Source organism: Microcaecilia unicolor, chromosome 10, assembly GCF_901765095.1.
Source record: "Microcaecilia unicolor chromosome 10, aMicUni1.1, whole genome shotgun sequence".
NCBI classification, from domain to species: domain Eukaryota; kingdom Metazoa; phylum Chordata; class Amphibia; order Gymnophiona; family Siphonopidae; genus Microcaecilia; species Microcaecilia unicolor.
The window spans coordinates 137,744,701-137,769,383 of record NC_044040.1 but is presented as its reverse complement, the minus strand read 5'-3'; the positions used below and the strand labels follow the sequence as shown (position 1 = coordinate 137,769,383).

Below are 24,683 nucleotides of genomic sequence, written 5' to 3'. Positions count from 1 at the left end.
AGGCCTCAAAAGGGCCTACCCCGAAAACGAAAGGAAACTTAACGGGGCAAAAACTGGAAATATGGGAAGGGGAAAAAGACCGAAAGGCCTTTCTCCGAAATTCCTTTTTTTTTTTTTTTTTTTTTTTAAAGAAGCGAAAAGTCAAAAAGACGCGCGAGGGTCAACTTAAGGGGTGCGAACGATGCAAACACGACCTTACCGAGCGCGGACAAAAGAAGACTGACGAACACGAGCCAGTTCAGGCGGGAAGACGGCCTTGCATGCGCGGTGCGCATGGGCGCGCGAGGACTAGCAAAGGCCTTTGCTAGTGAAGTTTCCGATTGGAGGGGCTGCCGTGGACGTCACCCATCAGTGAGAACAAGCAGCCTGCTTGTCCTCGGAGAATATAAATTATACAATTTCATCACGATGAATGCAACTGAAGAAACTACACAAAATATAACAAAAAAGAAAAACTAAATATCTAGAAAGTAATCTTAAATTTACATCCACAATAAAGAATAAGGTAGCCAAGATACATAGCAAATGTTAAAGGAAATATCCATATCAAGAGAAAACGCCTAAAACAAACAAATACCGCAGCCAGCTATAACAGTGTCCCCTAAATTTCTTATAGGTTGTCAAATCTTCACTTTCAATTCTAACAATTGTTTGGGTTTGCTAAAGACATAAGAATCATTTTGATAAGTCAGAAAACAAATGCAAGGAACACAAACCAAAAAATATATATATATATCATACCCAGAGCTTGTGCTCAAGGGCGCAAGACCAAAAACTCTTGGCATCGCCTCTGGGTGTTTCTCAATAGATCAGGAAATATTCTAATCTTAGAACCCATAAATTCATAATCCATATAATGGAAATATAATTTCAGGACTGTAGTCCTGTCAGGTTCCAGTGCAAAAGTCACCAAGAGTGTGGTTGTTTAGGTAGTAAGTTCCAGAGATGATGATTCCAAAAGTCAAGTTTGCCTCCTGTAGACCCATTCCACTCTTACAACCTGGCAAAAGCCAGGTATTGAGAGGAGTAGCCTAGTGGTTAGTCCAGCAGACTTTGATCCTGAGAAATTGGGTTCAATTCCCACTGCAGCTCCTTCTGACTTTGGGAAAGTCACTTAACCCTCCATTGGCCCAGGTACAAATAAGTACCTGTATATACTATGTAAACCGCTTTGACTGTAGTTGCATAAACACAGAAAGGCACTATATCAAGTCCCAATTCCCTTTCCCCCTTATCAAAGGTGGCAACTTCTCAGATGAAAACTTAAAGCACTTCCAAAAAGTACTTCTTCATCATGTCAACAGGAGCAATTAATAGGGGCTTTGGAAAATTCAGAAATCTCAGGGTGTTCTTCCTCAACTGATTTTCCATATATTCCATTTTCTTTGAAGTAAAAATCTTATCCTTAACCAAAGTCCCACAGACTTCTTGCAACTCAGAGCTTAACCTCCAAACTAGCCACCTTGGCAGACTGTTGTTCTATTTCTTGGGCCTGCTCTTTCAGGGAATCAGTCACGGAATGTATATCTGAAGAAAACTTAACACACCAATTTGTTCAAAGAAGAATTTACTGCATCCATGGCTTCTCACAGAGATTCCAAGATTCCAAAGTCACTTTTGTTGGCTTAACCTCCTTCCCCGTTCGCAAAAACAGTACTCACTGGAGATGGAAAATGCTAGAGTAATGAGCTCTGTGAGGAGATGACCCCGGGAGGGTTGACGCTGAAACAGGGAGACCCTCCAAGCACTGGAATACCACCAGCCTGTTATTCTGCACTGTCAGGTCTGTAGCTCTTCCGGGCTATGGTGGAGCCAAACACGGAACAGGGCTAAGTGAAACCTTGCTTGCACTGCTGTTGGACAAAGATTGCTCTAGCAAAGTTGAAACAGCACCCGCATTTGTTCAGGCAGTAGCCTGAAACTCCTCCAGTGTTGCTTGCCTCATGACCTGAGAGCCACCCAATGCCGGAGGAAGCTGCCAGACCTTGCCGCTCCACTTCCCCATTCTAAGAAGAGGAGGGATGTCCTAAGGGTAAGGTACAATGCTTATGGAGCAGAGCTGCTGCACGGGCGTCCACTCATGATGCCAGCTTGGCTCCCTTCCCATTTCTGTTTTTATTTCGTCAGTGTTGCAATATGTGCTGAATTTGACTTCTTGGGAATCCAAGTTCAATTTTTGTCTTCATATTTCTATTTGAAGTATCTGTAATATTTAATATACAATAAAAATACATCAACTTCTTTATTAGGAAAGCTGGGATTGTAGGTAAAAAGGTTATCTTGGGTGTGTAGCAAACTCCCCTTCATATAGATCCTGGCAGATGAACATGAAGCACACCTTACTCTCAAAAAGAGTGAGACAAAGGTTAAAACAGTTTGCATTTCTCTAGCAAAGCTGCAGAGTAATCCTGAAAAAGACGCATCTGGGATCAATCATAGGACAGGGAATCTTTATGTGACTTGTAAGCTTTCATCCTGGCCTCTATATGAATATAATTGTGGAATTTAGCAATTATTACCTTAGGTCTCAAGTCCCAAGCCATCTTTCGGCCCACACGATGAGCATGCTCTAAGCGAGCTATGCAACAACGATTTTTACAACCAGGATTTCACTTCAGAGAGCAAATGAATGACTGACACAGTTTCCGGAATTCCAAGGAAATGCACATTATATTGTCTGGAATGGTTCTCCAAATCCTCCAATTTAGTTGTGTGGGTGCTCACCATGTAGTGCAGCCACTTCAACTCCACCTCCAAACCTGTGTCGATCAGTTCTGAAACATGTTCTTTCAGTTCCGCAGTGTCTGAGTAAGGTTTCAAATTACTTCATTTGGCCAGAATGCCCCTCCAGCTGCAGTGCCAATGCTTGCTCCACTGCACGTTGTAGATACGCCTACAACGTTGCAGTAAACAGGGTAAAGGCCCCTGTGACGAGCGCCGCCATGTTGTCATCTGCCGCTTTGTCGCGCAGCCACTTCACTCTTGCTGGTTTGCCAGACATTGGTCTACCAGTCAAAGAATTTGTCCATGCAATCCCATGATTGCAGAATGCTCCAAGAATTAATTAGGGACCCGATATCTGCAAAATTCACCCAAAAATGTGGGGGCCTCACAGCAGGTCAGACACACATCTGTCTTCCCTCTCAGCATCACGTGATCTCCTAATTACCAGTAGGGGGCTGGTGTGTGAATCATTTTGCATTTATCTTGCTTTAATTGCTTCTTTAAGAGATTCCCTCCTCCCTTTCCTATCCAAGATACTTGAACGAGCTGTTCACCGCCGTTGCCTTGACTTTCTTTCATCTCAAGCTATTCTTGATCCACTTCAATCTGGCTTTCACACACTTCATTCAACTGAAACAATGCTTGCTAAAGTCTCCAATGATCTGTTCCTAGCCAGATCCAAAGGTCTCTATTCTATCCTCATCCTTCTCGATCTATCTGCTGCTTTTGACACTGTTGATCACAGCCTGCTCCTTGATATGCTGTCCTCACTTGGATTTCAGGGCTCTGTTCTTTCCTGGATTTCTTCTTATCTCTCCCAGTGTACCTTTAGTGTATACTCTAGTGGATCCTCTTCTACGTCTATCCCACTGTCAGTTGGTGTACCTCAGGGATCTGTCCTGGGACCTCTTCTCCATCTATACTTCTTCCCTTGGTACTCTGATCTCATCCCATGGTTTTCAGTACCATCTTTACGCTGGTGACTCCCAAGATCTCTCTCTCCACACCAGAAATCTCAGCTGAAACCCAGGCCAAAGTATCAGCCTGCCTGTCTGACATTGCTGCCTGGATGTCTCAGCGCCATCTGAAACTAAACATGACCAAGACTGAGCTTCTCATCTTTCCCCCTAAACCAACCTCTCCTCCTCCCCCATTCTGTATTTCTGTGGATAACTCTCTCATCCTTCCTATCTCATCAGCTCGTAACCTTGGGGTCATCTTCGACTCCTCCCTCTCCTTCTCTGCACATATTCAGCAGACTGCTAAAACCTGTCGTTTCTTTCTCTATAATATCACCAAAATTCGCCCTTTCCTTTCTGAGCACACTACCAGAACCCTCATCCACACTCTTATCACCTCTCGCTTAGACTATTGCAACTTGCATCTCACAGGTCTCCCACTTAGCCATCTCTCTCCTCTTCAATCTGTTCAAAATTCTGCTGCACGACTAATATTCCGCCAGTGTCGTTATGCTCATATTAGCCCTCTCCTCACACTGGCTTCATATCCATTTCCGCTTACAGTTCAAACTCCTATTGACCTATAAGTGCATTCACTCTGCAGCTCCTCAGTACCTCTCCACTCTCATCTCTCCCTACATTCCTCCCCGGGAACTCCGTTCACTGGGTAAATCTCTCTTACCAGCACCTTTCTCCTCCACCGCTAACTCCAGACTCCGTTCCTTTTATCTTGCTGCACCATATGCCTGGAATAGACTTCCTGAGCCGGTACGTCAAGCTCCATCTCTGGCCGTCTTCAAATTTAAGCTAAAAGCCCACCTTTTTGATGCTGCTTTTAACTCCTAACCCTTATTCACTTGTTCAGAACCCTTATTTTATCATCCTCACCTTAATATTCCCTTATCTCTTGTTTGTCTGTCCTAATTAGATTGTAAGCTCTGTCGAGCAGGGACTGTCTCTTCATGTTAAAGTGTACAGCGCTTTGTACGTCTAGTAGCGCTATAGAAATGATAAGTAGTAGTAGTAGTATTCAGATCCAAAAATTCCTTGAGTCAGACTTGACTCCTGGTGATCACACAATAAGGGATCCTCCCCCTCTCACAGTTTTCTTGGCATAATATAGTAGTGGTTTGCTATTTGAGTTCGTTTCCCACTGCAGCTTGTTATGACTATGGGCAAGCCACTTAACCCTTCATTTCCCCAGGTACAATACTTAGATAGGGAGTCCACTAGGGACAGAGAAAGTACCTGCATATAATAATTGAAAACTGCTTTGATTCTACCACAGAAAGACAGTATATCAAACCCCATTATCCTTACCCTTATTGCCTTCTCTTGAAGCATGAAGGTTAAGTTACTTGCCCAAGGCTACAAGGAGCTGCCTTGAGAGCCCACTGCACTTACCATTAAGCTGCTACTCCTTTCTAAGAGAAGTATCTTATTTATATCTTTCAGTTCTTTTGTGTGAATGCTGTAATGTTTTCAAGTGTAACTGTCTTCCTTGCTCCCCCAAAAAAGTATAGGTTCCTCTCTGTATTGGGAGTTATGAGTAATAGTCTGCCCACTGAGCCTTCAAATTTGTTCCATCTGCCCCATGTTTCAACTATCATCCTCAAGACACTTTTGTTAGCACTAGTAATATCAGAGATTGATTATTGTAATTTACTGAACCACAGTTTACCTCAGACCCAACTTCGAGAACTCCAGCTTATTCAAAATACAGCTATCAAATTACTGTATAGAAAGAAAAAAAAATATGATCATGTTTCTCCTCTATTCATTTCTAAGCACTGTTTGCCAGTGATCTTTCGCATTTCATTCAAGTATTTCACAACTACATACCAAGTCATGCACACTGGAATACCACCCTTTCTTTTCCTTCTTCTAATCCATTATGCTTCCTTACGTGTTCTTCATTTCTCTACTCAACATCTTCTCACTGTATTGTCGCATCATTATATCTGGTTGGACACTATTTGCCACTCCTGTTTGTGTCATCACCCTGTCCCTTTGAAATTCACTTCCAAATCACCTCAGAGTTGAGCTTTCTTACCAGAAATTTAAAAACACATTATGAAGCAACTTGCCACTCTGCCTTCTCCTATGTTGCTCCCAAACTTTGGAATGATCTCCCCCCCACCCTTTCCCTCACAGGTTCATTTTTTCTCATTGACCTTTAGCATACCACCTTTGGAGGGTTCATGTTGGGGCCTCAGGACCCCGACAAACAGGTTTGAAGCGATAAATGCCTGCACTGTTCCAAATGCAACTGTATGTCTGCCATCTTGGATGTTTAGTCATTTCCTATTTAATACCTGTCGTTCTTTTTTCTCAATAATTTTAATTCTTTATACTGCAGACCTCTTTGACCTTTTATTAGTAATTGTGGTGAATCAAACTTGCCAATAAACATAAAACAACTCTTTTTAGACAAGCATTTCCATAAGTCTAACCTTGACCTCCATCTAATAAATGGTGTCACTTAGATGTTCTGCTGCAGCAAATCTCTGTTTTCTTTTATCATATCATAGTTACCCTTTTTTGCTTTATTTTTTAAATAAACCGTACAGCTAATTTTAGTACCTGTATATACTATGCAAACTGCTTTGAATGTAGTTGCACCCCCCCCCCCCACCCTACACAGAAAGGCGGTAGGTATATCAAGTCCCATTCCCTTTCCCTCCCTTCTCCACTCTCCTCCTTTCCTTTCTTTTCTTCTCCCCAGTGCATGAAGAAAGAATGTACTCCAGAAGGATGCACAATGAACTCACATCACCCGCAAAGCTGACCAAAGCAGTAAGTCTCTCTACTGGCTCCAAGGAAACCACACAGCATGGCCTCTCCTCGCTCCTCTTCATCCGTTTAATCCAGACTGACACAGGAATTTCCTCACCACTGCTGCCAACAATGTCCACCTAAAGAAACAATGCAAGGTTAAAAAAACAGACACAGCTCAGAGTACTTATTCTCTATTCAAAAGGTTCGAGAGTCTGGTCTTCTGGAGGTAGGCTTCTCCAGACATTGTGTAATAATTCTTCAGCATCTGGGAAAACGTCTACAGGGATGAGGCGTGGACTGTTTATGACAGCTGTGATTTGCACACTAGGATGACGTCCAATGTCCCATTAGCTCGTTTACTGTGTAACCTGGGGCTAAGTCATGTTTCAGACTTTAACTGAGGTGATAAAGATGGCCTTCCCTTAAATGGCTTTTATCACAGATTTCATCAAGCCTCCGAAACAAGCCACAATTAAAAAAAAAAACTCCAACTCAGAGAAAAAGCTATTCTAGCCAAAAAAAATAGAGGAATTTTGTAACAAAAAATACAATAGAACAATATTCCACTAGGTTAATGTTGTATCAAAATACTGAAAAAGTACAATCACCACATGTGCACAGAACAAAAAGCGAAGTTACTTACCTGTAGCAGGTATTCTCCGAGGACAGCAGGCTGATTGTTCTCACATATGGGTGACGTCCACGGCAGCCCCAGGTCCGGAAAATCTTCCTAGCAACAAAGGTTGCTAAAGCCGTCAAGTGCGCGGGTGAACGCACCGCGCATGCGCGGCCATCTTCCCGCCCATCGTACGAAAGTCCCGCTTCAGTCAACTTATAAAGCAAAACCAAAGAAAAGAACAACTTCAAAGGGGAGGTGGGCGAGTTGGTAAGAACAATCAGCCTGCTGTCCTCGGAGAATACCTGCTACAGGTAAGTAACTTCGCTTTCTCCGAGGACAAGCAGGCTGCTTGTTCTCACATATGGGTATACCTAGTCCCCAGGCTCAATCAAAACAACAAAGAGGGTCAATTGGGCCACGCAACGGCGAGGACATATAAATTGACCTACGAAGAAACATCTAAATGAGAGCGCAGCCTGGAACAGAATAAAAATGGGCCTAGGGGGGTGGAGTTGGATTCTAAACCCCAAACAGATTCTGCAGCACCAACTGCCCAAACCGACTGTCGCGACGGCTGTCCTGCTGCAGGCAGTAATGAGATGTGAATGTGTGGACTGATGACCACGTCGCAGCCTAACAAATCTCATCAATAGTGGCTGACTTCAAGTGGGCCACTGACGCTGCCATGGCTCTAACACTATGAGCCGTAACATGATCCTCAAGTCAGCCCAGCTTGGGCGTAAGTGAAGGAAATGCAATCCGCTAGCCAATTGCAAATGGTGAATTTCCCGACAGCAACTCCCCTTCTGTTGGGGTCGAAAGAAACAAACATTTGGGCGCACTGTCTGAAGGGGTTTCTCCACTCCACATAGAAGGCCAATGCTCTCTTGTAGTCCAATGTATGCAACTGATGTTCAGCAGGGCAGGTATGAGGACGGGGAAAGAATGTTGGCAAGACAATTGACTGGTTCAGATGGAACTCCGACACCACCTTTGGCAGGAACTTAGGGTGAGGACGGAGGACTACTCTGTTATGATGAAATTTAGTATAGGGAGCATGGGCTACTAAGGCTTGAAGCTCACTGACCCTACGAGCTGAATTAACAGCCACCAAGAAAATGACCTTCCAGATCAAATACTTCAAATGGCAGGAATTCAGTGGCTCAAAAGGAGTTTTCATCAGCTGGGTGAGGAAAATGTTGAGATCCCATGACACCGTAGGAGGTTTGACAGGGGGCTTTGACAAAAGCAAACCTCTCATGAAGCGAACTACTAAAGGCTCTCCAGAGATGGCTTTACCTTCCACACGATAATGGTAAGCACTAATCGCACTAAGGTGATTCCTTACTGAGTTGGTCTTAAGACCAGACTGACAAATGCAGTGGGCAGGGACTGTCTTTCTTCATGTTCAATTGTGAAGCGCTGCGTATGACTGGTAGCGCTATACAAATGATTTGTAGTGGTAGTAGTAGTAAATGCAGAAGCTATTCAAGCAGGGTCTGTAAAGGGCAAGAGCGAGGATCTAGGGCCTTGCTGTCACACCAGACGGCAAACCTCCTCCATTTAAAAGAGTAACACCTCTTCATGGAATCTTTCCTGGAAGCAAGACTCGGGAGACATCCTCAGAAAGACCCAAGGAGGCAAAATCTATGCTCTCAACATCCAGGCCTTGACAGCCAGATACTGAAGGTTGGTATGCAGAAGCGCCCCCTCGTTCTGAGTGATGGAAAACACTCCAATCTCCATGGTTCTTCGGAGAACAACTCCAGAAAAAGAGGGAACCAAATCTTGACACGGCCAAAAGGGCGCAATCAGAATCATGGTTCCACGGTCTTGCTGGAGTTTCAGCAAAGACTTCCCCACCAGAGGTATGGGAGGATACGCATACAGAAGGCCTGACCCCCAATGTAGGAGAAAGGCATCTGATACTAGCCTGTCGTAGGCCTGAAGTTTGGAACAGAACTGAGGGTCCTTGTGATTGATCTGAGTAGCAAAAAGATCCACCGAGGGGGTTACCCCATGCTCGGAAGATCTTGCGGACAACTGCCCTGTTGAGAGACCACTCGTGAGGTTGCATTATCCTGCTCAACCTGTCAGCCAGACTGTTGTTTACGCCTGCCAGATACGTGGCCTGGAGAAACACGCCGTGACGGCGGGCCCAAAGCCACATCTGGACGGCTTCCCGACACAGTGGGCAAGATCCGGTGCCCCCCTGCTTGTTGACATAGTACACGGCAACCTGGTTGTCTGTCTTAATTTGGATAATTTGATTGGACAGCCGATCTCTGAAAGCCTTTAGAGCTTTCCAGATCACTCGCAACTGCAGGAGATTGATCTGAAGACCTGATTCCTGAAGGGACCAATCTCCCTGAATGTAGAGCCCATCTACATCAGCTCCCCACACTAGGAGAGATGCATCCATAGTCAGCACTTTTTGAGGCTGAGGAATTTGGAAGGGATGTCCAAAGGTCAAATTGGAGGGAATTGTCCAACATAGCAGGGAATTGTGAAAAACGGTGGACAACTGGACTGCATCCTCTAGATCCCCAGCAGCTTGATACCACTGGGAAGCCAAGGTCCATTGAGCTGATCTCATATGACGACGGGCCATGGGAGTCACATGAACTGTGGAGGCCATATGGCCCAGAAGTCTCAACATCTGCCGAGCTGTGATCTGCTGAGACGCTCTGGCCAAGGAAACCAGGGACAGAAGGTTATCTGCCCTCGCCTTGGGAAGATAGGCCCAAGCTGTTTGAGAGACCAGCAGAGCTCCTATGAATTCCAGTTGTTGAACTGGAAGATGGGACTTTGGGTAATTTATAACAAACCCGAGTAGCTCCAAGAGTTTGAGAGTCATCTGCATGGACTGTAGAGCTCCTTCCTCCAAGGTGTTCTTCACCAGCAAATAATCAAGATAAGGGAACACATGCACTCCCGGCCTGCGTAGCGACGCTGCAACGACCGCAAGGCATTTGGTGAACACCCGGGGCGCAGAGGCGAGCCCAAAGGGCAGCACACAATACTGAAAGTGCTGTGCTCCCAGACAGAATCGAAGATACTGCCTGTGAGCTGGCAGTATCGGGATGTGTGTATAAGCATCCTTTAAGTCCAGAGAGGATAGCCAATCGTTTTCCTGAATCATGGGAAGAAGGGTGCCAAGGGAAACCATCCTGAACTTCTCTCGGACCAGGAATTTGTTCAGGGCCCTTAGGTCTAGGATGGGACGCACCCCCCCCCCCCCCCCCCCCGTTTTCTTTTGCACAAGGAAGTACCTGGAATAGAATCCCAGCCCTTCTTGCCGGGTGGAACGGGCTCAACCGCATTGGCGCTGAGAAGGGCGGAGAGTTCCGCTGCAAGTACCTGCCTGTGCTGGAAGCTGAAGGACTGAGCTCCCGGTGGGCAATTTGGAGGTATGGAGATCAAATTGAGGGAGTATCCTAGCCCGTCCTTTGCTTTTGCTGGGGAGCTGCAGGGGCCTGTCTAGGCGCACGCTGTTGACGAGAACAAGAGCGCTGGGGTTGAGCCTGAGAAGGCTGTCGAGAAGGTGGATTGTACCTACGCTTATTAAATGATTAGGGAGCATTCCGCCTTCCCTGGAAAAAACATCTACCTGATTAGTTAGATGCTGAAAGAGCCCGGTGGGAGAGATTGTCCATAGCAGTTTCCCACTGGTTGAGCTGTTCAACCACTTGCTCGACCTTCTCGCCAAAAATATTATCCCCCCGGCAAGGGACATCCGCAAGCCACTGCTGGACTCTATTGTCCAGGTCAGAGGCACGCAGCCATGAGAGTCTGCGCATCACTATACCTTGTATAGCGGCTCTGGATGCAACATCAAAAAAGTCGTAAGCACCCGTGGACAGGAATTTATGGCACACCTTCAGCTGATTGACCACCTCCTGAAAAGACCTGGCTTGCTCCCACCAAGTCCACCAGTTGCTTTACATTGTTCCGCATGTGGATGCTCGTGAAGAGCTGGTATGACTGAATCTTGGACACGAGCATGGAGGACTGATAGGCCTTCCTCCCAAATGAGTCCAGAGTTCTAGATTCCCGCCTTGGGGGCACCGAGGCAAAATCTCTAGAACTTTTGGCTCCCGAGAGCAGAATCCACAACCATAGAGTTGTGAGGTAACAGCGGCTTCATCAATTCAGGCTCCCCATGGATTCGATACTGGGACTTAGCTTTTTTGGGAATGGTGGGATTAGATAGTGGTCTCGTCCAGTTCTTCAGCAACGTCTGCTTAAGGACATGATGCAGAGGAACAGTGGACGACTCCTTAGGTGGTGAAGGATAGTCAAGGACCTCGAACATCTCAGCCCTGGGCTCAGATACCACCGGGAAGGGAATAGCCACAGACATTTCCCGCACAAAGGAGGAGAAAGAAAGACTCTCCGGGGGAGAAAGCTTCCTTTCAGGCGGAGTGGGATCAGAAGGAAGACCACAAGACTCCTCAGAAGAGAAATATCTTGGATCCTTCCTCTTCTCCCCACGAGGCATCCTCCTCGGTGTCAGACAGGAGTTCACTAACTGCAATCCGAAACCGGGCCCGTCTCGACTCCGAGGAACCATGTCCTCGATGACGAAGTCGAGAAGTCAACTCTCGTGCCGGCGGCGATGAAGCTCCCTCCAGCGATATCGACGGGGAGTCAACCTGGGTGGCAGCTGAGGTCGAAGGGTGAGCGGACCTCCAGGCGTTGACGCTTCTCGGGTGCCGAGTCCCTCGATGCCCCAGAGCTCCCGGTACTGTGTGTAGAAGGAGATCGATGCCGATGATTCTTAACCTTCGCTCGATGCACGGCATCGGTACTCCTCGGTACCGACGAGGAGGACGTGGAATCCGCACGCCTCCTCAGGTCGGGTCCGAAAGTGGCCGGTCCCGATGGGCCTTTGCAGCAGGAGCCTTCGAGATAGGTGGAGACCCACTCGACGGCTCACTGCTCCCGGCGTGCGGTGGTCTCCGGACAGATATTACCTGCTCTCCCGATGTCGATGCCATCTCCGGTGCTTTCGATGTCGAAGTGCCAGGCAAGGCTCCAAACAGACGTTCCCGCTGAGCCTGTCTCGACGCCTGTGTCCGCTTTTTAAGGCTAAGACACAACTTACACACATCTGGGCGATGGTCGGGCCCAAGGCACTGGATACACCACGAATGGGGATCGGTACCTGAGATTGCCCGGGCTGCACCGACCGCACGCTTCTCGAAGCCGCTGGGAATCCTCACCTCCGCTACACTTCGTGAAGAGGCACATAAAAAAGGGATCTCGTGACATTACAACTCCAAGTCGGCGCCTTGAAATGAAGTAAAAAATTAAACTGCCACAAAGTACCCCGAAACCAGTCTGTAATATGCCTCATTCCACAAGGTAGTAAAAATCTCAGGTTCAATAAACCTACCCCCCCCCCCCCCCCAACCCTTGCTTTCAGCAAAGAGGCTAAGGCCATTTTGGTATAAGTATTACACCAACGAACATCTACCCTTCCGAAAGCTGCTGAAAACTTACCTCTTCAAACAAGCCTATCCAAACGACCCGACCTAATTTACGAACCTATTTCACACCACTAATATTACCTATACCTCAATCCTCCCCTCCACATCTCTTCCTCTTGTCCTACTCTATACAACCACACCATAATTCTACTATCCTACAACTGTGTTATTTCTGTTACACTTTGTAGCCCAAACTTTGTAAGCCGCTCTAAACCTGCTATCGAGCGGGAAAGAGCGGGGTATAAATGCAAGAAATAAAAAAATGTCATGGACGGAAAAATAGTGGCGGCAAAGTCAAAATTCGCAATAGTGCCAAGAAAAAACGGGCAGAAAAAGAGAATGCGAACGCGCAGCCCAAAACGGGCCGCAACAGCGGTGAAAGAAAACTTAAGAGGGCCCAACTAAGAAAATAAGGGACCAGAAAGTATTTATTTATTTTGAAACATTAACTTTCTCCAAGAGGAGAACGAAGAAAAGAAAAAAAAAGTGCGAACTCGCAACTAAACAGGAAGACTTTTCTCGGGCACAGAGAGAGACGGCTATTCTACACAACCGCCCTCTACCGCGGAAAAAGGAAAAAAAAAACTGATGGGGCTCTCGCGCAATGGGCGAGAAGTCGATGGCCGCGCATGTGCGGTACGGGCGCCCGCGCGTAATCAAAGGCTCTAGCAAACTTTTGTTGCTAGGAAGACTCCGGTCTCGGGGCTGCAGTGGACGTCACCAATCAGTGAGAACAAGCAGCCTGCTTGTCCTCGGAGAAATAACTTGCCCAGAAACATAAACGTCTGCATTCATAAATATGAGATCAATTATATGGGAAAGTCATAAAACTGAATTATATGACATCTCACCCACTATCCTGAACAAAACAAAGAGATTTTAGGCAAGATCATTGTACCTGATGAAAGAGGATGTCACAAAGAAATGGCGGAGTAGCATAATAGTTAGTGAGGTGGTCTGAGAACTTGGAGAAATGGGTTTGATTCCCCCATTAGCTCCCTGCGACTCTGGGCAAGTCACGTAATCCTCCTTGCCACAGGTACAAAATAAGCATCTGAATATATGTAAACTGCTTTGACAATAACCCTTTCACTAAATTTCAACACTTGTTTTGTGTGGAGGAGTAGCCTCAGGGGGAGGAATGCTGGCTTCGGCCTAACCCCTGGTAAGCCTTTCCTCAGCTGAGAGGTGCCCAGCTCTACCACCGGCTACCTTTCAGGTGCTGTGGAGGACTTGCAGCTCATCTGCATATCCTTACAGCCTTCTCCGGGGTGACATCCAGGTCCACTCAGGGCCTCCGCTCTAGGTGCCCAGCACTCCCACCAGGTGCTGTGGAGGACTTGCAGCCCTTCTGCATTTCCTCACAGCTGTATCCGGGGTGACTCCAGGTCCACCCCGAGCTTCCCAGGGCCCTCGCTCCAAGTGCACAGAGTTTCCAGGTGCTTTTTAGCTAGGATCAAGCGACCCTCAGGGGGAGGAATGCTGGCTTCGGCCTAACCCCTGGTAAGCCTTTCCTCAGCTGAGAGGTGCCCAGCTCTACCACCAGCTGCCTTTCAGGTGCTGTGGAGGACTTGCAGCTCATCTGCATATCCTTACAGCCTTCTCCGGGGTGACACCCAGGTCCACTCCGATCCACCCAGGGCCTCCGCTCTGGGTGCCTCTTTGCATCTAATCTTCTTCCTAGTTGCTAAAGTACCTCAGTCATTTATGGCCCCTATTCACATTCTCTTCCTAGCCCTGTCCCTTCCTAATCTTTTTCCCTCACCCCCTACCTCTCTCCACTACAGGAACTCACTGCCCATCTATCGACTTCATCACCTCACCTTCTCTCCTACCCTCTTCCTCCCTCTTGGCTTTTAATCTCCGTCTCTTTCTTCCCTCCATTTTGCTTTCCCCATTCCACCTAAATACCTCTCGCCTTCGACGCCTGTGTGGCCACACCTCTCCTACTCTCCTCCGCTCTCTTTTACTCCTTCTCTTACTCTCAGCCGGTGACATCAATCCCAATACTGGCCGCCCTCACCAACTATTATCCCAACTCCACACATCTCACCGTGACCTCTCTAACCTCATCTCTATTCCTCTACTCCCCTCCTCTTCTCTGCCCTTCTCTTGCGCCCTATGGAATGCCCGCTCTATCTGTAACAAACTCGCCTGTATCCAGGACCTCTTTATCTCGCGTCACCTCCATCTGCTCGCCATAACAGAAACCTGGCTCTGCCCTGATGACTCTGCTTCAGTCGCAGCCCTCTGCCATGGTGGTTATCTTTTTTCACATACTCCTCGCCCTACTGGTCGCGGGGGTGGTGTTGTTCTACTTCTCTCTCCCTCCTCCAGATTTCAACCCCTTCTTCCACCTCAATCTCACTGTTTTTCCTCCTTTGAAGTCCACTCTATCCACCTTTTCTCTCCTCTGCCTCTTCGAATAGCGGTCATTTATCGTCCCCCTGATAAGTCCCTTTCATCCTTTCTCAGTGACTTTGATGCCTGGTTTACCTTCTTCCATGATCCTTCCTCCCCCTCTCTCATCCTTGGTGACCTTAATATTCCTGCTAATGATCCTTCCAACTTTTATATTTCCAAGTTATTCGCTTTAACATCCTCCTTTAATCTCCAACTATGCTCCACCTCCCCCACTCATCAAAATGGTCACTGTCTTGATCTCATCTTCTCCTCCAACTGTTCACCCTCTAGTTTCCTTGCCTCTGATCTTCCCCTCTCTGATCACCATCTTATAACTTTCACACTTAAATCTCCTCCCTCCCAGTCCTGTCCTATCTTATCTAATTTATCTAGGAATCTTCACGATATTGACCCTTCATCTCTATCCTCCCATGTTTCAAACCTCATCTCTACTGTGGCACCATCCACGTCTGTCAACGAGGCTGTTTCTTCTTACAACAATACTCTATCCTCTGCCTTAGACGCTCTTGCACCTTTGATGACCCGCCCTATAAGGCGCACAAAACTCCAACCTTGGCTGACTTCTAATATCCGCTACCTACGTTCCTGTACCCGCTCCACCGAACGCCTCTGGCGGAAATCTCGGGCCCCTGCCGATTTCCTACACTTTAAGTTCATGCGGACCTCCTTCCAATCTGCTCTTTTATGCGCCAAACAGGATTATTATATCCAACTGACCAACTCTCTTGGCTCTAACCCTCGACTTCTCTTCACCACATTGAACTCTCTCCTCAAGGTGCCCCCTCCCCCAACTCCCCCTTCATTATCTCCTCAGACCCTTGCTGAATTCTTTCACGACAAGGTTCAAAAGATAAACCTTGAATTCTCTACCTCGCCACCTCTCCCTCCACTAGTCCGTTCCTCTCTCTCTCCTTTCCCTCATTCTTTTTCCTCCTTTCCTGAAGTTACTATAGAGGAAACTACACTTCTCCTTTCTTCCTCAAAATGTACCACCTGTTCCTCTGATCCCATTCCCACCCACCTTCTTAATGCCATCTCTCCTGCTCTTATTCCTTTTATCTGTCACATTCTCAACCTCTCACTTTCCACTGCAACTGTCCCTACTGCCTTTAAACATGCTGTGGTCACACCTCTCCTTAAGAAGCCTTCACTCGACCCTACTTGTCCCTCTAATTACCGACCCATCTCCCTCCTCCCTTTTCTCTCCAAATTACTTGAGCGTGCTTGTTCACCACCGCTGCCTTGATTTTCTCTCCTCACATGCTATTCTTGACCCACTACAATCTGGTTTTCGCCCTCTCCACTCAACCGAAACTGCTCTTACTAAAGTCTCCAATGACCAATTACTGGCTAAATCCAGAGGTCTCTACTCCATCCTCATTCTTCTTGATCTTTCCGCTGCTTTTGACACTGTCGATCACAGCATACTCCTCGATATCCTGTCCTCACTTGGATTTCAGGGCTCTGTCCTTTCCTGGTTCTCTTCCTACCTCTCCCTCCGCACCTTTAGTGTTCACTCTGGTGGATCCTCTTCTACTTCTATCCCTCTGCCTGTCGGCATACCTCAGGGTTCTGTTCTTGGTCCCCTCCTCTTTTCTATCTACACTTCTTCCCTTGGTTCATTAATCTCATCCCATGGCTTTTCCTACCATCTCTATGCTGATGACTCCCAAATCTACCTTTCTACCCCTGATAGCTCACCTTGCATCCAAACCAAAGTTTCAGCGTGCTTGTCTGACATTGCTATCTGGATGTCTCAATGCCACCTGAAATTAAACATGACCAAAACCGAACTTCTCATTTTTTCCCCCCAAACCCACCTCCCCACTCCCCCCGTTTTCTATTTCTGTTGATGGCTCTCTCATTCTCCCTGTCTCCTCAGCTCGAAACCTTGGGGTCATCTTTGATTCTTCTCTCTCCTTCTCTGCTCACATCCAGCAGACTGCCAAGACCTTTCGTTTCTTTCTTTACAACATCCGTAAAATCCGCCCCTTTCTTTCCGAGCACTCTACCAAAACCCTCATCCACACCCTTGTCACCTCTCATTTAGACTACTGCAATCTGCTTCTTGCTGGCCTCCCACTTAGTCACCTCTCCCCTCTCCAATCGGTTCAAAACTCTGCTGCCCGTCTCGTCTTCCGCCAGGGTCGCTTTACTCATACTACCCCTCTCCTCAAGTCGCTTCACTGGCTCCCTATCCGTTTTCGCATCCTGTTCAAACTTCTTCTACTTACCTATAAATGTACTCACTCTGCTGCTCCCCAGTATCTCTCCACACTCGTCCTTCCCTACACCCCTTCCCGTGCACTCCAATCCATGGATAAATCCTTCTTATCTGTTCCCTTCTCCACTACTGCCAACTCGACTTCGCGCCTTCTGTCTCGCTGCACCCTACGCCTGGAATAAACTTCCTGAGCCCCTACGTCTTGCCCCTTCCTTGGCCACCTTTAAATCTAGACTGAAACCCCACCTCTTTAACATTGCTTTTGACTCGTAACCACCTGCCTCCACCTACCCTCCTCCTTCCTGTACACAATAATTGATTTGATTACTTTATTTTTTGTCTATTAGATTGTAAGCTCTTTGAGCAGGGACTGTCTTTCTTCTATGTTTGTACAGCGCTGCTATGCCTTGTAGCACTATAGAAATGCTAAATAGTAGTAGTAGTAGTATGCAGTGAGTTGAGACCCTGAGGAAATGGACCCTGAGGATTCCAACTGCACACCTTGTGACCATGGGTAAGTAATCTAACCCCTCCATTGTCCCAGGTACAAAACACACTTTAGATTGTGAGTTTGCTAGGGTCAGAGAAAGTATCTACATGTAATGTGTACAGCACTGCGTACGTCTAGTAGTATTATAGAAATTATAAGTAGTAGTAGTAGGACTTATTTGGTTTGCAATTCATTATCAGTAGAGTAGAATATGTTAGCAAAATCTTCAGTCCTAAACTCTCTAGATGTATTAGTTCGTTACATATAATCCCCCACATGCCCACCTAATAGGTTATCTTTTCTGGTTTCACACTTATATAGGGAAAATACTTACCTGTAGCAGGTATTCTCCGAGGACAGCAAGCTGATTGTTCTCAACCTTGGGTCGACGTCCAAGTTGACCCAGGATCGAAAGTTTTGCTAGCCAAAAATCTCAAAATCTTCCAGAGCCTTCTGGCGAGCGAGCGGCATGCACTGCGCATGCGTGGACTGATTCCCGCCCCTCGAGTAAGGACCTCAGTGTAGTCCAAAAGCAAGAGGAGAACAATGAACAACTCCAAAGGGGAGGAGGGCGGGTTTGTGAGAACAATCAGCCTACTGTCCTCGGAGAATACCTGCTACAGGTAAGTATCTTCGCTTTCTCCGAGGACAAGTAGGCTGCTTGTTCTCACACTTGGGGTATCCCTAGCTGCCAGGCTCACTCAAAACAATAAACATTGGTCAATTGGGCCTCGCAACGGCAAGAACATAACAGAGATTGACCTGAAAAGAAACACAACTAAGTGAGAGTGCAGCCTGGAACAGAAGAGAAATGGTCCTAGGAGGGTGGAGTTGGATTCTAAACCCCGAACAGATTCTGCAGCACCGACTGCCCAAACCGACTGTTGCGTCGGGTATCCTGCTGAAGGCAGTAGTGAGATGTGAATGTGTGGACTGATGACCACATTGCAGCCTTGCAAATCTCTTCAATAGAAGCTGACTTCAAGTGAGCCACTGACGCAGCCATGGCTCTGACTTTATGAGTAGTGACATGGCACAGAGTCAGCCCAGCTTGGGCATAAGTGAAGGAAATGCAATCTGCTAGCCAATTAGAGATTGTGTGTTTAACGATGGCGACTCCCCTCCTGTTGGGATCAAAAGAAAAAAACAACTGGGCGGACTGTCTATAGGGCTTTGTCCGCTCCACGTAAAAGGACAATGCCCTCTTACAGTCCAAGGTGTGCAACTTGCCTTCACCAGGGGGGTATGTGGCCGAGGAAAAAATGTTGGCAAGACAATCGGTTCAGATGGAACTCCAACACCACATTCGGCAAGAACTTAGGGTGAGTGCGGAGGACTACTCTGTTATGATGAAACTTGATATAAGGTACATGTACTACCAGGGCTTGGAGCTGACTGACTCTACGAGCTGAAGCAACAGCCACCAAGAAAATGACCTTCCAGGTCAAGTACTTCAGATGGCAGGAATTCAGTGGCTCAAAGGAGCTTTCATCAGCTGGGTGAGAACGACGTTCAGATCCCATGACACTGGTGGAGGTTTGACAGGGGGCTTTGACAAAAGCAAACCTCTCATTAAGTGAACAACTAAAGGCTATCCAGAGATGGACTGACCCTCTATACGTTGATAAGCACTAATTGCACTAAGGTGAACTCTTATGGAGTTGGTCTTGAGATCAGACTCTGATAAGTGTAGAAGGTATTCAAGCAGGGACAGGGTAGGACAAGAAAAAGGATCTAGGGACTTGCTGTCACACCAGACGGCAAACCTCCTCCATTTGAAAGAACAACACTTTTTCGTGGAATTTTTCCTGGAAGCAAGCAAGACTCGGGAGACACCCTCTGAAAGACGTAAAGAGGCAATTTCTAAGCTCTCAACATCCAGGCCATGAGAGCCAGAAACACCCCAACACACGCCCACCCTTAGGACAACTTTACATTTATAGCAGGTGCTGTAATTAGGCTAATAAGGTAGGAGTGCTCTTACATTACCATACATTAGCATTTAAGCAGGTAACACAACAGGGATCATACAATATGTTATATAAACTACAGGACACTTACATCTTACTAACATTCTTAAACGCGAACTGAAAAAGTTTGGGAACCCCTTCAGTAGTGTTTTTGTAGTACACACACTACTGTATTTCTATTTAAAAAGGGAAATAATTATTAAATGCTTCAGTGCTGATTTTCGTTTCTATGCTGCAATTTCATGTAGTCTTTTCAGACAAAGAAACTGGGCCACACTGCTTTCTTCCTGCTTTTCCAGCCAAGCCATTGCCATATTGAAACATTCAAAGGCTTCTGCATGTGTTGGTCCCACATGAGCATTAACCTGGTGATCGTCATCAGTCTCTAATACCACATGTTCCTTGTCTTGTACTGATTCCACAATTTCATCATCTGTCATAATCTGATGCCCTGGATAATTAGCATCACTGCATATTGATTTGCTGACATTCTCAACACCATCATCTTCTCCTTCTCTGCGTCTTTCTGATTTGTTTAATGTTTCACGTATTTTTTTAGGGTTTGCTTTTTAACTAAATTCCAAGCACCAGCAACCATTTACGAACAATTTTTTATATTAATATGAAGGTTGATTTGAGTAACGTGGATGATGAGAATATGAATATCTTAACTTCTTCGGAAGGATTAGGATGGTATCAGTTAGTGATGCAATCAACACATATAGCTGGCTATATTTTAGATTTAATTTTTCTGCATAAAGATAATATGAGAGGGAATATATATAATGTTGATCATACATGTTTTGTTCCATGGTCTGACCATGCAGTAGTAGTTGTTAAAGCTGTGCTGAAGTAGAAGGTATGCTCCAATAAGTCTCAGAATTGGATAAGAAGAGTCATTTGAGAAGCAAGAAAAATTGAATAAAGGTTTAGAGATATTTGAAGTTATTGAATAAGATATTGTTAAGGACTATGTTAATGGTTGGAATCAGTAGTGTACCAAAGGTGGGGTGGTGGGGGCGGTCCACCCCGGGTGCATTTAGCAAGGGAGTGCACAGAGCAGGCACACGGCTGTTGGCTCTGCCGGTCCCCTACCCCCTCTAACCTTACTTCCTGTTTCAGGACAGGAGACCAGCAGAGTCGACAGCCACGCTCCAGCTCTGCACACCCCCTTGCTGGGAGGAAAGGTCTGGTGATGCGCTTTGAGGAGGGGGGCACAGCGGCGACCAGCCCCGGGTGGCAAACAGGCCAGGAACGCCACTGGTTAGAATAATATTTTACTTGAGGCAATTGATGAAGTGGCTGTTACGATTGTGGTCGTGAACCCTCTCAAACTTTCCTTATTTCTGGTGGTCAGCTTCTTAGCTGGCTTCCGTCTGTCCTTCCTGAGTTAGCTCTGCGTCTGTATGCTGGCTGCTCCCAGCATGGTTCTAATTGCTTCACTATACTGCACCTGTGTGTGTTGCCTGAGTTAGCTCTGCCTCTGTGTGCTGGCTGCTTCCAGCATGGCTCTAATTACTCCACTATACTGCACTGTGTGTATTGAGCCTCCCTGTGCTTCAGTATGCTTTCTGCCTGAGTCCTGTAGCTGTGACATCATCAGTCAGGCCCCTTGATAAGGAAGTGGTGTTCTTCCATTCAGGACCTTTGCAAACGCCAAAGGTCCAGGTTAGTGTTGGTGCAGTTAGCACTTCGTCCTTGTCTTGCTTGCCTTGAATCCTATCCTGATTGCAGCCCTGTTGGCTCTCTTTCCCTCCTGTCTGAGAACCCTGTATTCCTGGTGCAGTTAGCACTTCTGCCTTGCTCTTGTCTGGGGGCACTTCTGAATCCTGTCTGCTGTTAGCTTCCTTTCCCTCCTGTCTGAGTACCCTGAACCCCTGTCTGCCTTGCTTTTGTCTAGGTGCCTGTGGGTACTTCTGAACCCTGTCTTCCCTGCTTTTGTCTAGGTGCCTGTGGGCACTTCTGAACCCTGTCTTCCCTGCTTTTGTCTAGGTGCCTGTGGGCACTTCTGAATCCTGATTCCTGGTGTTCCAGCCTGCTAGTTCCAGTACCGGTTTCCCTCCAAGTCCTGCCAGCTGCCTGCACCCAGGGGCTCAACCCCTGGGGAACGGCGGTTAAGTGTAGGTGAAGCCTGGTTCTAGTTCCATGTGTTCCTGTCCAGTGTGTTCCAGTTCAGTGCGTACCAGTCCGGTGCGTTCTAGCCCAGTGTGTATCAGTCCAGTGCGTTCTAGCCCAGTGTTGGTTGGTGGGTTTTGCCTGCTGCTGCCTCTCCTCGTCAGCAGCCCAAGGGCTCACGATTACTCCAGAGTATGTGCCTGCGTGTTTTGAACCTTAGAACCTGACACTGGCCCTTTTTAAGTAGTTAGGAATCACAAAGCACCATGGTTTGATGAGGAATTACGTGGCTTGAGACATGAATTATGTAGAGATGAAAAGCAGTGGCACGTTTCCTTCTAGCGATAAACAAGTTGAATATTTGAAGAAACTAGTGGATTATAGAAAGTGAATGAGGTTAAATGCGAAATTTTTAATGAGTCCATCAAGAAAGCATCTTCTAATACTAAAGAACTGTTTGCAATCGTATCTAAATTAACTAATGATGTGGGGGTAGTGATAACTCTCTATCCTTCATCTCACGTGATGAGTTTGCAGTTGCTTTTCAATCAAAAGTAAGAATAAAAGAACACTTTGATTATTCACAGTTACCACTTGAGCTTGAATGTGCTTTAAATGAGGAAGATAAATGGGCAGAGTTTACTTTGGTAACAGCAAAAGTAAACAAGAAGATTTTTTATCAAGTTAAAAATAGCTATTGTATCTGGATGTTTGTCAACCAGTGGTCCTAAAAGCAATGAAGTGACTTGGTAGACCTATTTTTGCAAAATATTGTGAATAAAAGTTCAGTTTCAGGAAGTTTGCATGATGAATTGAAAAAAGCAGTGGTTAGACCCACTACTGAAAAATAAAAAGGGAAGCAAGGAACAAGTAGATAATTTTAGACCAATATCTAATTTACCATTTTTGTTGAAAGTAATAGAAAGAATTGTGTACTCTGGCTTGACAGATTTTTTGACAGCACATAATATTTTGGATGTTAATTTGGTTTTAGATCAAATCATGATACAGAAACGTTGTTACTATCAATGTTCGATGTGATCCAGACTGGATTTAGTGAAGGTAGGCGTTTTTTGTTAGTGACATTGGACATCTCTGCAGCACTTGATACAATCTACCATACAATTTTGATAAACAGAATGAGTTCTACAGGGATTAATACTAAGGAGCTGAAATAGTTTGCTTCATATTTAGAGAATAGACATTTTTCTGTGGTACAAGGTGAAGATATATCTGAATTGAAATATATGGACACTGGAGTGCCACAGGGATCTTGCCTGTCAGCGGTACAAAGATATTACTGTTGACACCATATACTTCTGCAAATATTTCAGATTCTTTTCAATTTGAGAGAACAGTAATACTGATAGAAGGGATTATGAGAGATCTGGGTGTGATCGTTGACTCAAGATTGAGTATGAAATTGCATATAAATAAGATCATGAAGGTTGTGTTCTTTAAACTGTGATTGTAAAGGCATTAAAAAAGTTATTAACTACATCAAATTTTAGGTCTGTGATACAGAGTTATGTAATGCCATGTCTTGATTATTGCAATAGTTTATTGCTTGGCTTACCTAGATCACAGCTGAAAGCTTTACAAGTTGCTCAAAATTCAATGGTTGGATTCTTAATGAATGTTGGTAGATATGAGCATATTATGCCTATATTGAAATCTCTTCATTGGCTACCAATAAAGTTTCATATTAAATTTAAAATTCTTCTATTGGTAGTTAAAATTCTGAATGACAAAGTATAGGAAGAACTATCAGCCAAACTGAATGTTTATCAGCCCTCAAGGTCTCTGAGATCTGCACAATTAAATCTGAATGTACTACTACTATCATTTCTATAGCACTACAAGACGTAAGCAGCACTGTACAATTGAACACGAAGAGACAGTCCCTGCTCAACATAGCTTACAATCTAATTAGGACAAACAGGACAAATAAGAGATATGGAAATTACTAAGGTGGGAATAAAATAAGGGTACTGAACAAGTGAGTTAAAAGCAACATCAAAAAGGTGGGCTTTCAGCCTACTACTACTACTACTACTACTTAACATTTCTAGAGCGCTACTAGGGTTACGCAGCGCTGTACAATTTAACAAAGAGAGACAGTCCCTGCTCAAAGAGCTTACAATCTAATAGACAAGTGAACGGTCGGTCCGATCGGGGCAGTCAAATTGGGGCAGTCTGGATTCACTGAACGGTAAGGGTTAGGTGCCGAACGCAGCATTGAAGAGGTGGGCTTTAAGCAAAGACTTGAAGATGGGCAGGGAGGGGGCTTGGCGTAAGGGTTCAGGAAGGTTGTTCCAAGCATAGGGTGAGGCGAGGCAGAATGAGCGGAGCCTGGAGTTGGCGGTGGTGGAGAAGGGTACTGAGAGGAGGGATTTATCCTGTGAACGGAGGTTACGGGCGGGAACGTAAGGGGAGATGAGGGTAGAGAGGTAGTGAGGGGCAGCAGACTGAGTGCATTTGTAGGTAAGAAGGAGAAGCTTGAATTGAATGCGGTATCTGATCGGAAGCCAGTGAAGTGACCTGAGGAGAGGGGTGATATGAGTATATCGGTTCTGGCGGAATATGAGACGTGCAGCAGAGTTCTGAACAGACTGAACAGCCTAGATTTGAATGTACCTTCACACTGAGTTATAAGGTTAAATGAGTATAGAGCAACTATATTCTATACAGCAGGTCCTACTTTGTAGAATAATCTACCATTAAGGCTAAAATAAAATTACAAGGAGTTACACAGTTTAAAAGAGAAAGGATGAAGATCATATTAGTAACTGTTTTTGAATGATTTTATGTTTGTAAGTTGTATACTATGTATATGAAACTGTAAACCTCAAAGAAACGTTGGATTGTGTGGTATAGAAGAGATTAAA

General features: G+C 45.8%; 1 protein-coding gene across 3 annotated transcripts in view; it reads right to left on the bottom strand.

Moving 5' to 3' along the window:
- PASK (PAS domain containing serine/threonine kinase) overlaps positions 1–24,683 on the bottom strand; it is a 719,075-nt gene that overhangs the window by 486,427 nt on the left and 207,965 nt on the right. For all 3 annotated transcript variants that reach the window (XM_030215835.1, XM_030215838.1, XM_030215836.1), the window contains one exon: positions 6,455–6,598. In XM_030215835.1, the coding sequence (XP_030071695.1) occupies positions 6,455–6,598 (144 nt within the window). The remainder of the gene's footprint in view (positions 1–6,454; positions 6,599–24,683) is intronic.